Source organism: Phoenix dactylifera, unplaced genomic scaffold (genome assembly GCF_009389715.1).
Source record: "Phoenix dactylifera cultivar Barhee BC4 unplaced genomic scaffold, palm_55x_up_171113_PBpolish2nd_filt_p 000611F, whole genome shotgun sequence".
NCBI classification, from domain to species: Eukaryota; Viridiplantae; Streptophyta; class Magnoliopsida; order Arecales; family Arecaceae; genus Phoenix; species Phoenix dactylifera.
The window spans coordinates 194159-209831 of NW_024068007.1; the positions used below are offsets into that span (position 1 = coordinate 194159).

A 15673-nucleotide genomic window follows, 5' to 3' on the forward strand; every position below is an offset into this window, starting at 1 on the left:
CATTGGCGGGGCCAGAACAGAACAGAACAGATCATAGCCATGCTGAGAATACATATATATAAAAACAGATTTCATAAATTTTCCAGTCATAGTTTCGGGTCGGTGCGCGGCCACCCGGGGCGAGGGGAGTTCGAGCTCCACGGGAACAACCGCTTCCGTGCCATAGGTTAGGCTGAAAGGTGTCTCCCCGGTAGGGGTCCGATGCGTGGTCCGATACGCCCAAAGGACATTCTCGAGTTCTTCGACCCAAGCTTGCCCCGTCCGACCGATTCGCGCCTTAATTCCTTGGAGGATTGTCCGATTTGTGACCTCGGCCTCACCGTTGGTTTGGGGATGCGACACAGATGTGAACCGATGCTCGATCCCGAACTCCTCGCAGAAGTCACGGAAATGCTTGTTGTCGAACTGTCGACCATTATCCGAGATGAGGACTCGGGGTACCCCAAATCGGACAATGATGTTTTTCTTCACGAACTTCCGGACTTGCGCCTCCGTGATAGTGGCCAGCGGCTCTGCCTCCACCCACTTGGTGAAGTAGTCGATTGCAACAATCAAGAATTTCCGCTTGGCTGAAGCGACGGGGAATGGTCCGAGGATATCCATTCCCCACTGTGCGAAGGGCCAGGGTGCGATAATTGGTGCCAAGGGGACAGAAGGGACTCTCTGGACGTTGGCGTGGCGCTGGCAGGCGTCGCATTTCCGTACATGATCCTTTGAGTCCTCCAACAAGGTAGGCCAATAATAGCCTTGCCTCATGATCTTGTGCGCCAAGGACCTAGCCCCCAAGTGCGATCCGCAAACGCCCTCGTGGACTTCGCCGAGGACGTAGGCCGCCTCCGAGGGGCGGAGGCACCTTAAGAGGGGGGCGGTAAACGAGGTCCGATACAGCCTCCCTTCATAGAGTACGTAGTGGGCGGACTTCTTGACAAGTCGCCGAGCTTGATCTTCGTCTTCAGGGAGGATCCCTTCGGCGAGGTAGGCGACGAGCGGGTCCATCCAAGACGGCTCCGGATCAATCGCCATCACCGCTCCAGCCTCGCCGATGCTCGGGGCCTCCAGGGTCTCCAGGTAGATTGCCCTCGACAAGTTGTGCGCCTCTGCGCTCACCAAGCGGGACAACCTGTCGGCCCTAGCATTTTCGCTTCTGGGGACCTGCTGGATGTCGACACTGCCGAGATCGGGAATGAGTGCTTGCACCTTCCGGACGTAGTTCTGCATGGTCGGGCTCCGGGCCTCGAACTCCCCACGGACCTGCCCGACCACCAGCTGGGAGTCGGTGAAGACCTTCAAATGCCGGATGCCGAGCTCCCTGGTGAGTTTGAGTCCCGTGACTAGGGCCTCGTACTCCGCCTCGTTGTTGGTCACTGGAAATCCAAATCTCAAGGCATACTCGGCTATCACTCCATCAGGACTGGTAAGGACCAGCCCGTCTCCTCCACCCTCGGGGTTCGACGACCCATCGATGTGAAGCGTCCAGGTCGGGAGGTCGAGGCTGGGCGTTTCCGGCGGTCTAGGTTCCGCTCCTGCACCGTGCACTCAGCGAGGAAGTCCGCGAGCACCTGGGCCTTGATGGCGGGTCGAGGCTGGTAGCGGATGTCGAACTCACCGAGTTCTACTGCCCACTTCACCAGTCGTCCCGCATTCTCGGGGTTGCTGAGGATCTGCCGTAGTGGTTGATCGGTTAAGAGGGTGACCGAATGAGCCTGGAAATAGGGGCGAAGCCTCCTGGTCGCGGTCAGCAGCGCGAAGGCAATCTTTTCAGCCTTCGTGTACCGCGTCTCGGCATCCCGTAGGACCCGGCTGATGTAGTACACAGGCTTCTGGAGCTTTGCCTCTTCCCGAACCAGCACCGCACTGACCGCGGTTGGGGAGACCGCCAGATAGAGGTAGAGCATCTCCCCTTCTTGCGGCTTGGACAGTAGGGGAGGAGACGCCAGGTATTCCTTGAGCTGGTCGAATGCTGCTTGACATTCGGCCGTCCAGAGGAAGTCTTTCGGACGTTTTAACACCTTGAAGAATGGTTGGCAGCGTTCGGCCGATTTTGCCACAAATCGTCCAAGCGCGGTGACCCTTCCAGCGAGCTCCTGAACCTCCTTTACTTTGGTCGGAGGGGACATACCTTGGATGGCCTTGATTTTGTCCGGGTTGGCTTCGATACCCCGCTGGTTGACAATGAAACCGAGGAACCTCCCGGCCGAAGCGCCAAAGGCGCACTTCGCTGGGTTCAGCTTCATGCGAAACTTCCACAAGGTGGTGAAAGTCTCCTCCAAATCCGCGATGTGCTGGTCTGCATGGCGGCTCTTCACCAGCATATCGTCCACGTACACCTCCATGTTCCGGCCGATTTGCTCTTTGAAGATTTTGTTGACGAGGCGCTGGTAAGTGGCGCCAGTATTCTTCAGACCGAAGGGCATTACCTTGTAGCAGTACAGCCCCCGGTCTGTTATAAAGGCAGTTTTCTCCTCGTCCTGTGGGGCCATCATTATCTGGTTGTAACCGGAGAAGGCGTCCATGAAAGACAGCAGCTGATATCCGGAAGTCGCGTCGACCAGTTGGTCTATTCGCGGAAGCGGAAAGCTATCCTTAGGGCACGCCTTGTTCAGGTCGGTATAGTCGACGCACATCCTCCACTTCCCGCTCGCCTTCCGGACAAGTACAATATTTGCCAGCCACTCGGGGTAGCTTACCTCCCTTATGAATCCTGCCTCCAAGAGCTTGTCTACCTCCTGGTCGACCACCCGGATCCGATCCGGGGCACAGTGTCTCTTCTTCTGCTTTATTGCTCGGTGGGTCGGGTCGACGTTGAGGGCGTGAGAAATGACCTCCGGGTCGATCCCAGGTACATCGGCCGCCGACCAGGCAAATACATCGGCATTGGCTCGGAGGAATTCCACTAACCGGGCCCGAGCTCTCGGGTCGAGATTGGCGCCGACCCGGACCGCCCGGTCGGGGCGGCCTTCCTCAAGGGGGACTTCGACCACACCCTCGGCCGGCTCCCCCTGCCGCAAGGCCACCTCGTCTCTGGCATCAAGGGACTCGACGCTTAGGGCTTCCACGGGCTTCTTCCCTTTGAGGGTTGCTAGAAAACATTGCCGTGCGGTCGGTTGGTCACCTCGGACCTCTCCGATCCCGACCGCCGTGGGGAACCGCATGAGCAAGTGGTACGTGGAGACCACCGCGCGAAGGGCGTTCAGCCCGGGTCGCCCGAGGATAGCGTTGTAGGCCGAGGGAACACGGACGACCAAGAACCCGAGTCGCACCGTGGCTTCTGCGGGTGCGACGCCCGCAGTCACAGGCAGCTCAACGACACCTTCCGCCGGGACAGCGTCACTGGTGAATCCTACGAGGGGGGTGGACATTTTGTGCAACAACTGTCTGGACAAGCTCATCTTTTGGAAGGCCTCGTAAAACAAAATATCAGCTGAGCTTCCACTATCCACAAGAACACGCCTTACATCATAGTTTGCCATAGTGAGGGAGATCACCATGGCGTCATCGTGGGGAGTCTGAACCCCCTTTACATCCTCATCAGAAAAGGTGATTACATTGCCGACCCTCTGCCTCTTTACGACGGCCGTCCCTGACGCTTCCGTCGAGCCCCCTGCGTTCCTCACGGGCCGAGAGCAGCCCCCAGTGATAGTGTGGATCACGCCCGCAACGGGTCGATTCTGCTCCCGAGGCTCCGGAGGAGCCGGGTCGGCCGGACGCGGGTCTGCGGGGGGACGTCGGTCGCTCACATATCGACCGAGACGCCCCCGACGGATAAGAGCCTCGATCTCGTCCCGAAGTTGGAAGCAGTCCTCTGTGTCGTGGCCGTGGTCTCGGTGGTACTCACAGTACGCCCGGGAGGGCCTCTTTCCAGGGATCCTTCGTATCTGTCTCGGGGCCGGGAGGTCCTCCCGCCCCTTGATCTCCATAAGGATCTGGGCCCGGGGAGTCAGGAGAGGGGTGTACCGGTTGAAACGTCGGGGCGGAGAACGAGGGCGTGGGGCGCCGTGGTTCTTCGCCGGCGACGGGCTTCTGCGCCGACGCTGGGGCGTCGGGCTCCTCCTCTGGCGTGCCTCTTTCCGCCTTTTCTTCCCAAGCTTTTGTGGGATCTCGGCGGCCTCCTTGCTCCGGTGGGCGGCCGCCTCCTCGGCGTCCGCATACTGGTTCGCCCGGGACAACAGCTCTGGGAAGCTCCGCGGCAGGCGTTTGTCCAGGGAGAAGGTGAGTCTGCCCTTCCGGAAACCACGCTTCAGGGATGAAAGAGCTACCTCCTGACTCAGGTTCCGGACCTCCAGCGTAGCCCTGTTGAAGCGGGTAAGATAATCCCGCAGGCTTTCTCCCTCGTTTTGCCGGACATCAAAGAGGGAGTCGGAGACCAGTCGCCGCCGGCTACTGACGGCGAAATGAGTGATGAAGAGGCGAGTGAACTGGTCGAAGGACCGGATTGAGTCAGCCTCCAGCCCGGCGAACCATGCCCTCGCCGGGCCACGGAGGGTTGCCGGGAAAGCCTTGCAGAGAAGGGGATCTGATGCTCCGTGGAGGAGCATAAGGGTCCTGAAACTCTCGACGTGATCCCGCGGGTCCACCGCCCCGTCATAGGGCTCGATCGCCGGCATTTTGAACCCCGGCGGATTCGGGGTCCGCAGGATCCTCGAGGCGAGCGCCGGCTGGGAGGAGATCTCTAAGTCGGCGAAGGGATCTTTGGAATGGCCCTTCAGGACCTGGAGTTGTCGGTGGAGATCGTCCACCCGCCGGTCCAGGGAACGCGACCGGTGGGTGGGAGACAAGGAGCGGCGAGAGGGGGACCGATTGGAGCGCGGGTTCCTCGAGGACTGGGGGGTCTGGGAACGCGCCCGGGCCCGCCTCTCGTACCCCGCGCAGCTCCGGTGGGAAGGTCCCGGCAGAATGGAGCGTGCTCGAGAATCCTCCTCGCGCCGGCGCACCTCCCCATGGGAGAGGAAGGAACGCGGGTTGAGGAGGACAGGCGAACGCTCAGGCAGCGGCGGCTCCTGAGCCTGCTGCGGCGCCCGGGACATCGCACCCTGCAGATTCTGCACCGCCTCCGCGAGGGTGCGAACCTGCTGGGTTAGCTGGTCGAACTGGGCGGCTTCGACCATCTGAATGGGCGGTGGGGCGGTGGAGTGTTGCTGAGAGCGTGTTGGGGATGCAGCGGCCTCCCGGCCAGTGGCGCGAGAGGCCCCGCGACCGGAAGCATTGGAAGCTCCACGACCACCTCGCCGTGCCATTACGATCGCTCTGAGATCCGGGCCCTTCCTCTAGCGCCAACTGTTGCTGGTGGTCCAAACCGAGAACGATTGGCACAGCGGTGTGAACGGGGTTCCCTTTGAGTTGCTTTGGTTGCGCTCCGCCCTCCGCCGTGAAACCTGCAAGCAAGCCTCGCACCACCACCGGGGTAGTGGGGGCCCTCCGACGATCAAGTCAGAGGAGATCGAAGGAGAAGGAGAAGGAGAAGGTAGCAGGTGAGATGATACTCTGGAAGATATATCTTACCCTCCCCCTTCCCCCCCAGCCTCATATATATCAGGCTGGGGGGTTTTTCCGGGGATTCGTCATCGTGTGGCACGATGGGGCTGCCACTGACATGGCCGTTACAGGGCGTCGTGGGGCAGCGCTGGGTACAGCCATGGCAGGGCATAGTGGAGCTCCGCTTTGTACGACTGTTACAGGGGATCGTGGGGCAGCGCCGGATACGGCCGTTGCAGGGAGTAGTGGAGCAGGGGGCCGCGGCGTGCCTCAGAGGAACAGTCTGTTGTTGTCGAGAGATTGCCGACTCGGGGTCGGATTGCTGGATCAAGGGGCAGCCGACTCGGGGTCGGGCTGCGGAGCCGAAGATATCCGACCCGAGGTCGGATTGCTGGATCAAGGGGCAGCCGACTCGGGGTCGGGCTGCGGAGCCGAAGATATCCGACCCGAGGTCGGATTGCTGGATCAAGGGGCAGCCGTAGTCTTCCTGGGCGCGCGTGCCGGTCACGTGGGGCATGGTGGCTAAGTTCCCCCGTAACACCTACCATAACAGAAAGTAGGTTAATTCCATGTATATATCTTTTGTGCGTAGAAAGATACCCGGCACACTCTGTTTGATTTTTTTGAATATATTTGTATCTGACATATATGATACATCCGCTTCAGTAAAAAAAAAAATAATCTTACAACGAGTCCGCCGTTGAATTATGCGATCGTCAATTTAGAATATATACAAACAACTGAAAGAATATAAAATGCTTTGAAACCTATGCAAGATATTATTCAATAATGGTAAAACAATCTATCATTCTTTCAAATATAAGATATAACCTGAATCTGCTACCGTCTCTTCATTAAATGGTGTTTTTTTTAAAATATTTCTCACATATATTGTTATAAACATGAGATATTGCATATTTATATCTCAAAAATCACTATACATCTCATCCATTTTTGCGAAGACATCCTTCTTCTTAGATTTTATTAGACTTGCATCATCATTTCTGAAAATTTATGCAAAATATAACTCTTTATAACATCAATCAATATCGAAAATTTTCAAGTTGTTAACACAAAAGTTAGTAGAATCATTTTATACATAAAATGGATACTTTTAAACATCTTCAACCAAAAATCCAATGGAAGAGATAATGTTGCAAAAATAAAATTAGTTAAAGAATATATGTGCAAATAATAATTTCAGAAGAATAAATATGCAAAATCCAAGTTTGTAGGGTTATATATACAGTCTCTCTTTCTTATTCATTCTCTAAGACTATCAAGTTCCCATATGTACATGGAAAGTCTTCTTAACCAACGACCATAAGGCACAATTAATTCGCGCAACTCCAAAAATTAGTATTATATATCAAGGATGGCTGAACGTTGGGCTACCATGTTAACTTTAGCCGTCCAAAGAACCTTTCATGTGGATGAAACTGATGTTCCAAAGAATTTTATATATTGTTTATTATTTGTGCCACAATCTTTAATAATCTTAAATCTCAAACTCTGATGCCACTTATGTCATAATTTTTAGTGGTCCTTAAGCTCTAATACCATTCTCACCTAAGCATACTTAACTGCAAAGTTTTGATGAGATCCGGTGCATTAGAGTTTGTTTTAGAAAATATGCGGCCGTATCATGTAGCCGATCTGGGTTCGAAGCATGACAATTTGAGTGGATTTTCTTTTGGTTTAGAAAACTTTGCTGGAAATCATACTAATGGAGTTAATTATTGTGATCCTTGGAGGATTGGAACGTTGGTGCCGTGACTCTGATAATCATATTATAATTTAGTTTTCTTCAAAAAATTGTTTGAATATCGGCATAGAAGGTTTAATTTACTCCGGAGTATAGTGCCAAGGCCAACATTAACAAAGCTCAACCATGTAATAAGATATGATAGATTATAATAATCGTATAATCCTTTTTATGCTTTGCCGACTAGCCCTAACTCAGCTTGTTGGCATCTCTCCATTTAAAACTTGGAAGAGGTGCAAGATTCAAACTCTGGCATCTTGTTCACCTCAGTAAATGGGCTATGCAAATTTTGAAAGGATTTATCATGCTCTATCAAAGAACTAACGCTTATAATGATGCCTTTTACCTTAGAACTTATCTCACATAGCTAAAAGTTCTCACTAGCTTTGTCCATCCTATTTAATGATTTGCCTCGAAGGGACTGATCATTTATTTGGTGAATTGTCTTGTACACAGGCCAACGAACACTGCATTCGGCTTCTCGAACGCTTGAAGCAGTGGTCGAGTGCTGAATAGGTAGCAATAGAAACAACCAGTTCTTGTGCACTTGTATAGCAAATTGAATGCATTTCTAGGGTTTCACATGTCATGGCCTCGTTGCTTAGTGTTGTTTCACATGATTAATTCCACCAGCCATGGATGCTCCAATGTGGTCCATTACCATTCGCTCTCTTCTTAGGGGTTGTGACTTGTGGGTCATACTCATGGCATCCATGCGATGCCCGATTTTTCTACTAATGTTATGTTTATTACCTCCATCGTACGTACTTCATTTAGCACTCATAAATGTACGGTTCGAGTCCTTCTCCTTGATCCATTATCATTGCGATGCATAATCTAGATGATGATTGATTTTTTTAAAAAAATATGGGAGATGAATTTCTCACTTGCAATGGTTGATGGAATTTATGTAAGGGGAACTTAATTTGAATGATGGCTAATACAGATCACAGCAAAATTATCAAACAATCGCTCATGAATAAAAATTCATATAGTATAATTCCTTAACCACTTATTCTCTTCATTTGTCTTGTTAAATGTTGTACTGCATTTTGTCTGTCTATTGTTGTATGGAGCTACAGTGTGTTAGCAGTCTACAAAAACAACTTATTTTTGATTAATTTAGTTGTTATTCTTGAAAGGAAAAAAGAAAGATCATGTGCAAGCATGATGCACCTTGTTACGATATTTGCAAAAAAAAAAAAAAAAAAAAAAAGAGAAAAAAAATTAATTTTATTTCTCTATTCCCTCACATTCGGTATAACTTAAGAGTTACAAATATTCGTATACAGACTCCATATAATTAAAATAATATAGGCTGATATAAGATCTTGCTATACTTGCCGATACAAGTTATTATGTGATCCCTAAAATTACTCTAACAAGATCAAACTAAAAAAATATGAATTGATACAAGTTATTACATGACCTTTTAAATTATTTTAATATACATATATTGTTGTGATGCACATAGAAATACGCATTAAAGGCCGGTCTTTGTTTCCTATTATTGTTACTCTATTAGCAAAAACTTGATTTTTGTGTCACTTCCAAGTTCCATCATGTCTCCATAAAGTTTATAAGCCAAACTTTTGTGAATCCCTCCATTTCATTCACTAATTATCAAAGCATAAAATCTGATGTGATTTGTTAACACAAAGATAGAAGTCTGCCCCAAATATACAGAGGATTTGATGCCAGCATAATGATCTTTTTCTGTCATAAAATATGTTATCATATACTTCTTTCATTCTTAATGTGGAATACTTAGGCACTAACGTGGTTTGGCAACAGGGATTTGTCATTGCTGTATTCTCCAACATTCTCCACATTTTTCACCTTGCTGTAACATGATAAGTGTTCTGAAATCTTCTCTGGGCTGTTTCAGAGTGCTTTTGACCATCCAGGGTATCAATTATTTGAACATGGCTCAGTTGTCCAACCAAGAGGAGATTCCAAATATGCATGCAGTTACTGAGAGAAATGACATATGAAACAGTAAATTCCTTGTATTTTAACCGTTTCTGAGAAATGTACTGATTTTTCAGCAAAAGGAAAAAGAAGTACTGACCGAAGAATTCAAGATTTCTCTCCATGACGTAGTTTTCAGATTGATTGGGAGGGGTGCAATACAGTGTCAATACATACAAGCTTCTATGCATAAATAGTCTCTTGTACCCAAAAAACATTAATAGTCCTGTTGGACAGCAAAGAAAAGGGTGATTCCAAAATGTCATTTGTCAGGCTTGCATCAGGGAGTACTTGTTCGGTAGGTTAGCCAACACAGTCACATAATGGCCTACGTTTGGCCCAAATTTAATTAACAGTAGGTCTTCATGTGGCCAACTTTAGCTTTGAAGCATGAAGGGGATGGAAGCGGGTCGGAGGGTTGGATCAGACTGTACAGCTTGGATGCAACATATATCAAAAATTTATTGGTTCGAACCCAACCTTCTAACCAAATGGATCAAAAATTTAGATTTAAATTTGACCTTTAATTAAAAAAATAATCTAAACAGATCTATAATAGATTGGATCCAATTAAACGAACTAGTAAAGATTTGATTGCCGTCATGAGATATAGGAAGGTTAAGGGAGATAGGTCTAGGGCCTGATTTTTTTTGAGCTTCGAGCTGGACTTAAGCTCGAAAATTTTTGGATGATGAAGGTCCGAACCCAAATTATCCGTGTGGGGCTAAAATAGGTCCAGCCCAAATTCGGTTGAAGTTTAATATTTTATAATATTGCTTCACAAGTAAATGAATTAGTTAAAAATTGGACTCTCTTCTGTAACACAAGTAAATGATACATGATACATTATTTTTAACTAAATTCTTTTCAATTTGCCTTTTACTTCCTCATTATTCTCTCTAAATAACGTACAAAAACAAATTGATTTGGGCATGTATTCGGGCTACGTTTTGGACCTTGTTCGGGCTTGGGGTCGAGTCGGGACAATAACATATCCGACTCTGCCCTGAAAAATAAATGGACTCTATATTTAAGCCCAAACCCGGCATTAACTCTTTCAGGCCTAGCTCGAAGCCCAGCCCGATGGGACTCGGGCCGGCCCGAGCCTATTTCCAACCCTAGATAGATCAAGTATAGACTTAAAATTTTAAATTATATTACATCAAAAATTAAACAAAGAATACTAGAATTGTCATCTCTCTTTTCTTTTTCTTTTTTTCCTTTTTTTTTTTTTGGGTACAAAAGGGCGACCGCCCTAGGACAAGCTAGAAAGAAAGAAAGAAGATGAATTGATAATTGTAGACGAAATAACCGGAATCCGGTAATATCAGCCATAACCAGGTTTTTGATATGACCAGGAAGATTCGAAAAGGACTGAAAGACAACATTGGCAGCCATTCTTGCTAAGACATCAGCTGGCTGATTGCATTCCCAATAAGCATAAAAAACGATTAAGAATTCCAGAGATGCAGAGCACTGAACAATATCAGCAAGAATGCAATGAAGTCTTTTAAGAACCATGCTGAAAAAACTCTCTTGGCATGACAAATCCAATTGATAATGGTTAAAGAATCACCTTCAAATCACTCCTCAACTCAACGATGGGATGCCTATTTTTAAGGTCAAGTATCCAAAATCACCTCATGGCAATGATCTTTGGCTGAAACTTGCATACAAAAATACCTCTTAATCCAACAGAAAAAATTTGCATATCAATGTACCATTAATATATTATATCGATAATATATTATATACTACATTATATTAATATTATATATTATATTTCTGATATATATTATATTATAATATATTATTAATTATATTATTGTCATATTGTTATTCAATGATAATTTTAAATTATAGTTGAAATAGATATTTATATAATGAAATCATTTAATATATTACTTCTATTTATCTTATTTTTTAATCAAAATAAATATTAGTATTAAAAATAATATATTTTAAAATAAATAAAAATATTAATTTTATAATAATAATTAATATATCTTTATAGGATTAATAATTTATAAGACTAATAAAAATATTTCATAAAATATATCAATATATTAATATTTTATTCTAATGTATGTTATATGATTAATAAAAATAGTTTTATAGAATATATCAGAAATAATTTTGGTATAAAATGCTCAATAATTTTATATTTTTATGGAATGCCAAACATATTACTCGTAGATAGTCGAAAATATTTAATCACCGAAACATAGCACACTAAACATGATGATCTTAAATCATTGGAATCAAATTACTTCGGGATAAGAATTACCAGTGATCTAAAATCAACTTGGTGATCCCATTTGGATCGCCAAACACCACCTAAGAGTAATATTTGACAACAAATATGTCCTACCGAGGTGAGCTTAGTTTAAACTACCTTCAAAAAGGAAATACATGCATCACACGCATCTTTATGCGAGCTAACAGCCGATGTTATCTCTTGGAATGTAAAACCTAACATATGCGTTGCATTCAATGCATACCTAATAATACAACCGCCATGCAAGACCGGAAGGTAGCCTAATTAAAATGATGCATGCTCTCCCTCTCTCAAGTAAATGCCATTTCTTTGGTCAACAGAGACCAAGTCCGACTCAAACATAGCCCAAAGCCTATCCAAATTAAGCTTGGTGGACAGAATGGAGCCAATTGGGGGACATTATTCCCTGCACTACATGCACCACGTGGATGCGCGCATCCCCAATCTCAATCACTTGTTTTTATAGACCCTATTCATCAATCACGATGTATTGGTATAGCAACAAGCGGTTGTGATTGACGGTGTGCACGACCATATGGTGCATATAGTGCACGAAATAATTTCTCGCAAATTGGTACGCACGAACATGCCAGAATCCATGCTTATGTCTGCAATTGGATCTGGTCTCCTTACTCAAATCCATACTGCCGTCCACGCGTGCACATTGGTTGATATTTATATCCTCAATCATGCTAGCTTATTATAGAAAACTAAATATAAAATCTCAGAAAATTAAAATAACAATCACTTGGCCCACATAACGAAAACAATCCAAACTAAGACGAAAAAGAAGACAACGGGCATGTTTCAAATATTTGAAAAACTATGAGTAACGTTTCCCTTCCCCATAAGGCACCATCCCATGTATGTATGACCATTCCATTCATCCCTCACCCTAGTCAACAGCGGGACCTTAAAAAAAAGAGTACAATTTCTTTTTTCCACAAAACAAAAGTGACAAGAAGAAGCTGGGTGGTAGGATAACAAGGAAAACCTAGCACCAACGGTTCTGATCACCCTATCACCTGAACGCACTCTTTTGACTCCTTCCCTCGTTGCCATCATCCCAACCCCTCTCCAACGGTGCTAATATTCTCTGTTTTTTTTTTAATCGTATAAGAAATAAATGAACAAATAAACACCATTTAAGCTAACCCTTTTATTCTCCCTCAAATTTAGAAAAAAGCCTACTAATAAAGGACAAAAAGAAGCGAGTTTTCGAAAATAAGGAAATATGGATTAAAAAAGAGGCCATTTCCCAAGGGTTTTCCGGGTTGGGTTACAACGCCGGCCGAGAAACGGGAGTTGCCGGACGGGGCCGGCCGCGGGTGAGGTTTTGGCAGCGCATCTCCATGATGCGTCGGTGGGAGTTGGAGTGGATGGCGGCGGAGAAGGTCGGGCTGGCGGCCGGTCGGTACTCTGGTACCAGCCTCCCGGACTTGTACCGCACCCCGCACGCGTTGCACAGCGTTTTCGGTCCCTCCGGCCCCGCCCTCCACTGCGGCGTATCCTCCGCCTCGCAGTGCCGGCACCGCCGCCTGTCCTTCGCCTCCCTCGCCACCGGCGCCGGCGACACCCTGGCCAGGACCCTCCGTCGCCGCCCCTTGCTCCTCGGCCGCCCCGGCACCCTGAACGGCGCCGCCGCGGCCAGGACCGATACTGGGCTCGTTCTCCCCGCAACAGCCCCGGAGGAGGCGCCGCCGCTGCTCCCGGTCCCGCCGCTGCCGCTGCTCCGCAAGTGGGTGGGGATTTCAAAAGACGTCTCCAGCGCCGGAAACGCGTCCTTGTTTAACAGCCACTCCAGCTCCTCCTCCTCTTGACCTCCTCCTCCTCCTCCTCCCTCCGCCGCCAGGCCCTATAGAACCCCCAGAAAAGGAAATAAAAATCAAACCTTTACCGTACAAAGCAGAAAAAAATCGGATTTTGGCATGCTTAACCGGAAGGCCGTCGACGGCGGGGATGTCCGCGGAATCTTCGAGGATATCAAGGAGGGACTGGTCCTGAAGCCCTCCGGCGGTGGACGGGGGCATGGGGCTAGGGTTCCGGCGGTGTGGGGGAGGGTTGAGCTCGATGTCGGAGGGGAAGTCAAGGAGAAGGAGGTCGGCGGCGGCGAGGCCACCCTCCGGCGCCTCTTCGAGGGGATCCACCATCACTATCTCCAAGACAACCCAGTGCCCTCTCTCGTCTCCTACTCCGCTTGCTACTAACCTCACCGTGGGAGAAACGAGAGGATAAAGGTGCAAAGAAGAGTTTTTCTTGTTTTCTTTTTCTATTTTTTAACAAACCTTCTTCCCTTTGTTATTTTTCCCTTTCCTGTTTCCTTCTTTCTCCTCTCTGCTTCTAGTTTTTTAACTCCAAACTTCTAGCGTTCCCCGAAGAAATGGCGTTGGGGTTTTTACCGGGCTGACGAGGGTTCTTAGTTTGTGGGAGGGGACCGAACCCTCTGTTGGTTAAATTACCAAAAAGTCTATATAGTAACATAGAATTGTGTGGATCCCGTGCATTCTGGTGGTTCGGAAAATGCTACATTACTTTGAAGGATTTTTATGTCTTTTCAGATGTGATCGATCTTTAACCATGCCATTCAACTTGGTTGTAGTCATCTGGCCCACCATCTCTGTATTTCGAAGGATTTTGACTCTGGTTCAATCCACATGAAGAAATATTGATGATAAATATATACGGCTGGAAGAAAGATTTTTTTTTTTTGGTTAAGAAGCTCACCCATGAAAGTTGTAGGGCGTTCATCTGTTTTTTTTTTTTTTTTTTTTTTTTTTTCAATTCTGAAAGTTGTAGAACAAACTTGTTTTTTTCTTTTCTTTTTGGTGTAACTCCATCAACCTCTTTGATTAGAGTAGATAAGAAGGAAGCAGCAGACTTATTTTTTGATTTTTTTTGTATATTTGTACCCGACATGCATGAGACATTTGCTAAAAGCAGCAGCAGCGGAAAAAAAAAGAATAAAAGAAGAAGGAAGCAACATATATTAATAGGCTAGGTTCTTCGAGTTCAGTGGAAAAGTGGGGATGGAGGGGGGAGTATTCAACTGAATGGTCAATTTTTACTGTTGCCAGAGGCATGTTTATTTATGTCGCATCCACTGTGATCTAGTGCTAACCGAGGAGGAAAAGAAGAAAACAATTTTCTACCATCCTCATATTTATCAGATGTAAAAATGAAACGCAAAAAATTTCAGTTTATTGGAGCGCAAAGAAGGAAACATTGAAATGCTATCAATGTGGAAGAACAAGGTTTTATCCATTGATGGTAGATTGGTACTTGTCTTGGATTAATTCCAGTTTATTTGATGTCATCGATCCTCATACCAGCTTTAGTCATTAAAAAATAGAGAAAACGTCGAGAATTTTTCTTTTGGAGAGGGAGCAAAACCTGCCAAGGGTGCCACTACCTTGTCTTCTGCCCAAGCAGGTGGGAGGATTGGGAATTATTAATCTCAAAACATGTAATAAGTGCCTTCTAGTCAAGCGTTCGTAGAGATATGTGAAGATCTGTATGAGCATGTATTTAGTTTCACATCGGTTATTTACTGGGCAGATCATGAATACTTATATAGAATTAAGAAATCCAAATAATATATTCTCATTAGTCTTTTTAGGTAAGGTTCTGGATTGTTACAAATGATATCGAAGCGAATCCAACTCATAGCCTATGTGGGATAGGGGATACTGCAGCACGGATCTATTGGGATTGACCACGAGCTGATTATGGTATTTGTGATTAAATTTAAATGAATTTAAAGAACATGTTAAAACTTGAAGAAAGCCGGTAAAGACAGTATACTACACGGAAGAGACTCCCTAATCGGACAACATCCAAAAGTACAATATTTGCACCAACCACCACTTGGAGGAGTGTGAAGAAGGTTAGAAGGCTTTTCGCCGAATGCTCATGGATCAAAGTTGGAAATGGCAACCAAACTGCCTTCTAGCAGGATGCGTGGGCAGATCAAACACCACTCAAAGATCTATTTCATCACAGTACAGAGTGCTGCTTTCGGATTGGCAGATATAGGACAAATCTTCTACATGCCCCTTGACTCAAAGAGGTGAAGAATCCCTTCAGAAAATGCTTCATCTAATCAGCACAGCGAGCCTTGCTTCCTCAACGAACATGCCGGTTAGGAGATGGTCAGCAGACCGAAACTTTTTCCGGCCGGCAACTGTTAC

The 15673-nt window shown here is 46.6% G+C and overlaps 1 protein-coding gene across 1 annotated transcript; it reads right to left on the bottom strand.

Annotated features, from left to right (window-relative positions):
• Positions 1-12549: 12549 nt before the first annotated feature.
• On the bottom strand, positions 12550-13870 carry LOC103723297 (GATA transcription factor 1-like). The gene is made up of 2 exons (XM_008814177.3): positions 13424-13870; positions 12550-13341 (listed from the first exon to the last, which is right to left on the bottom strand). Exons 1-2 carry the CDS (start codon positions 13634-13636, stop codon positions 12766-12768), a joined length of 789 nt encoding a protein of 262 aa, XP_008812399.2. The 5' UTR covers positions 13637-13870; the 3' UTR covers positions 12550-12765.
• Positions 13871-15673: the final 1803 nt, after the last annotated feature.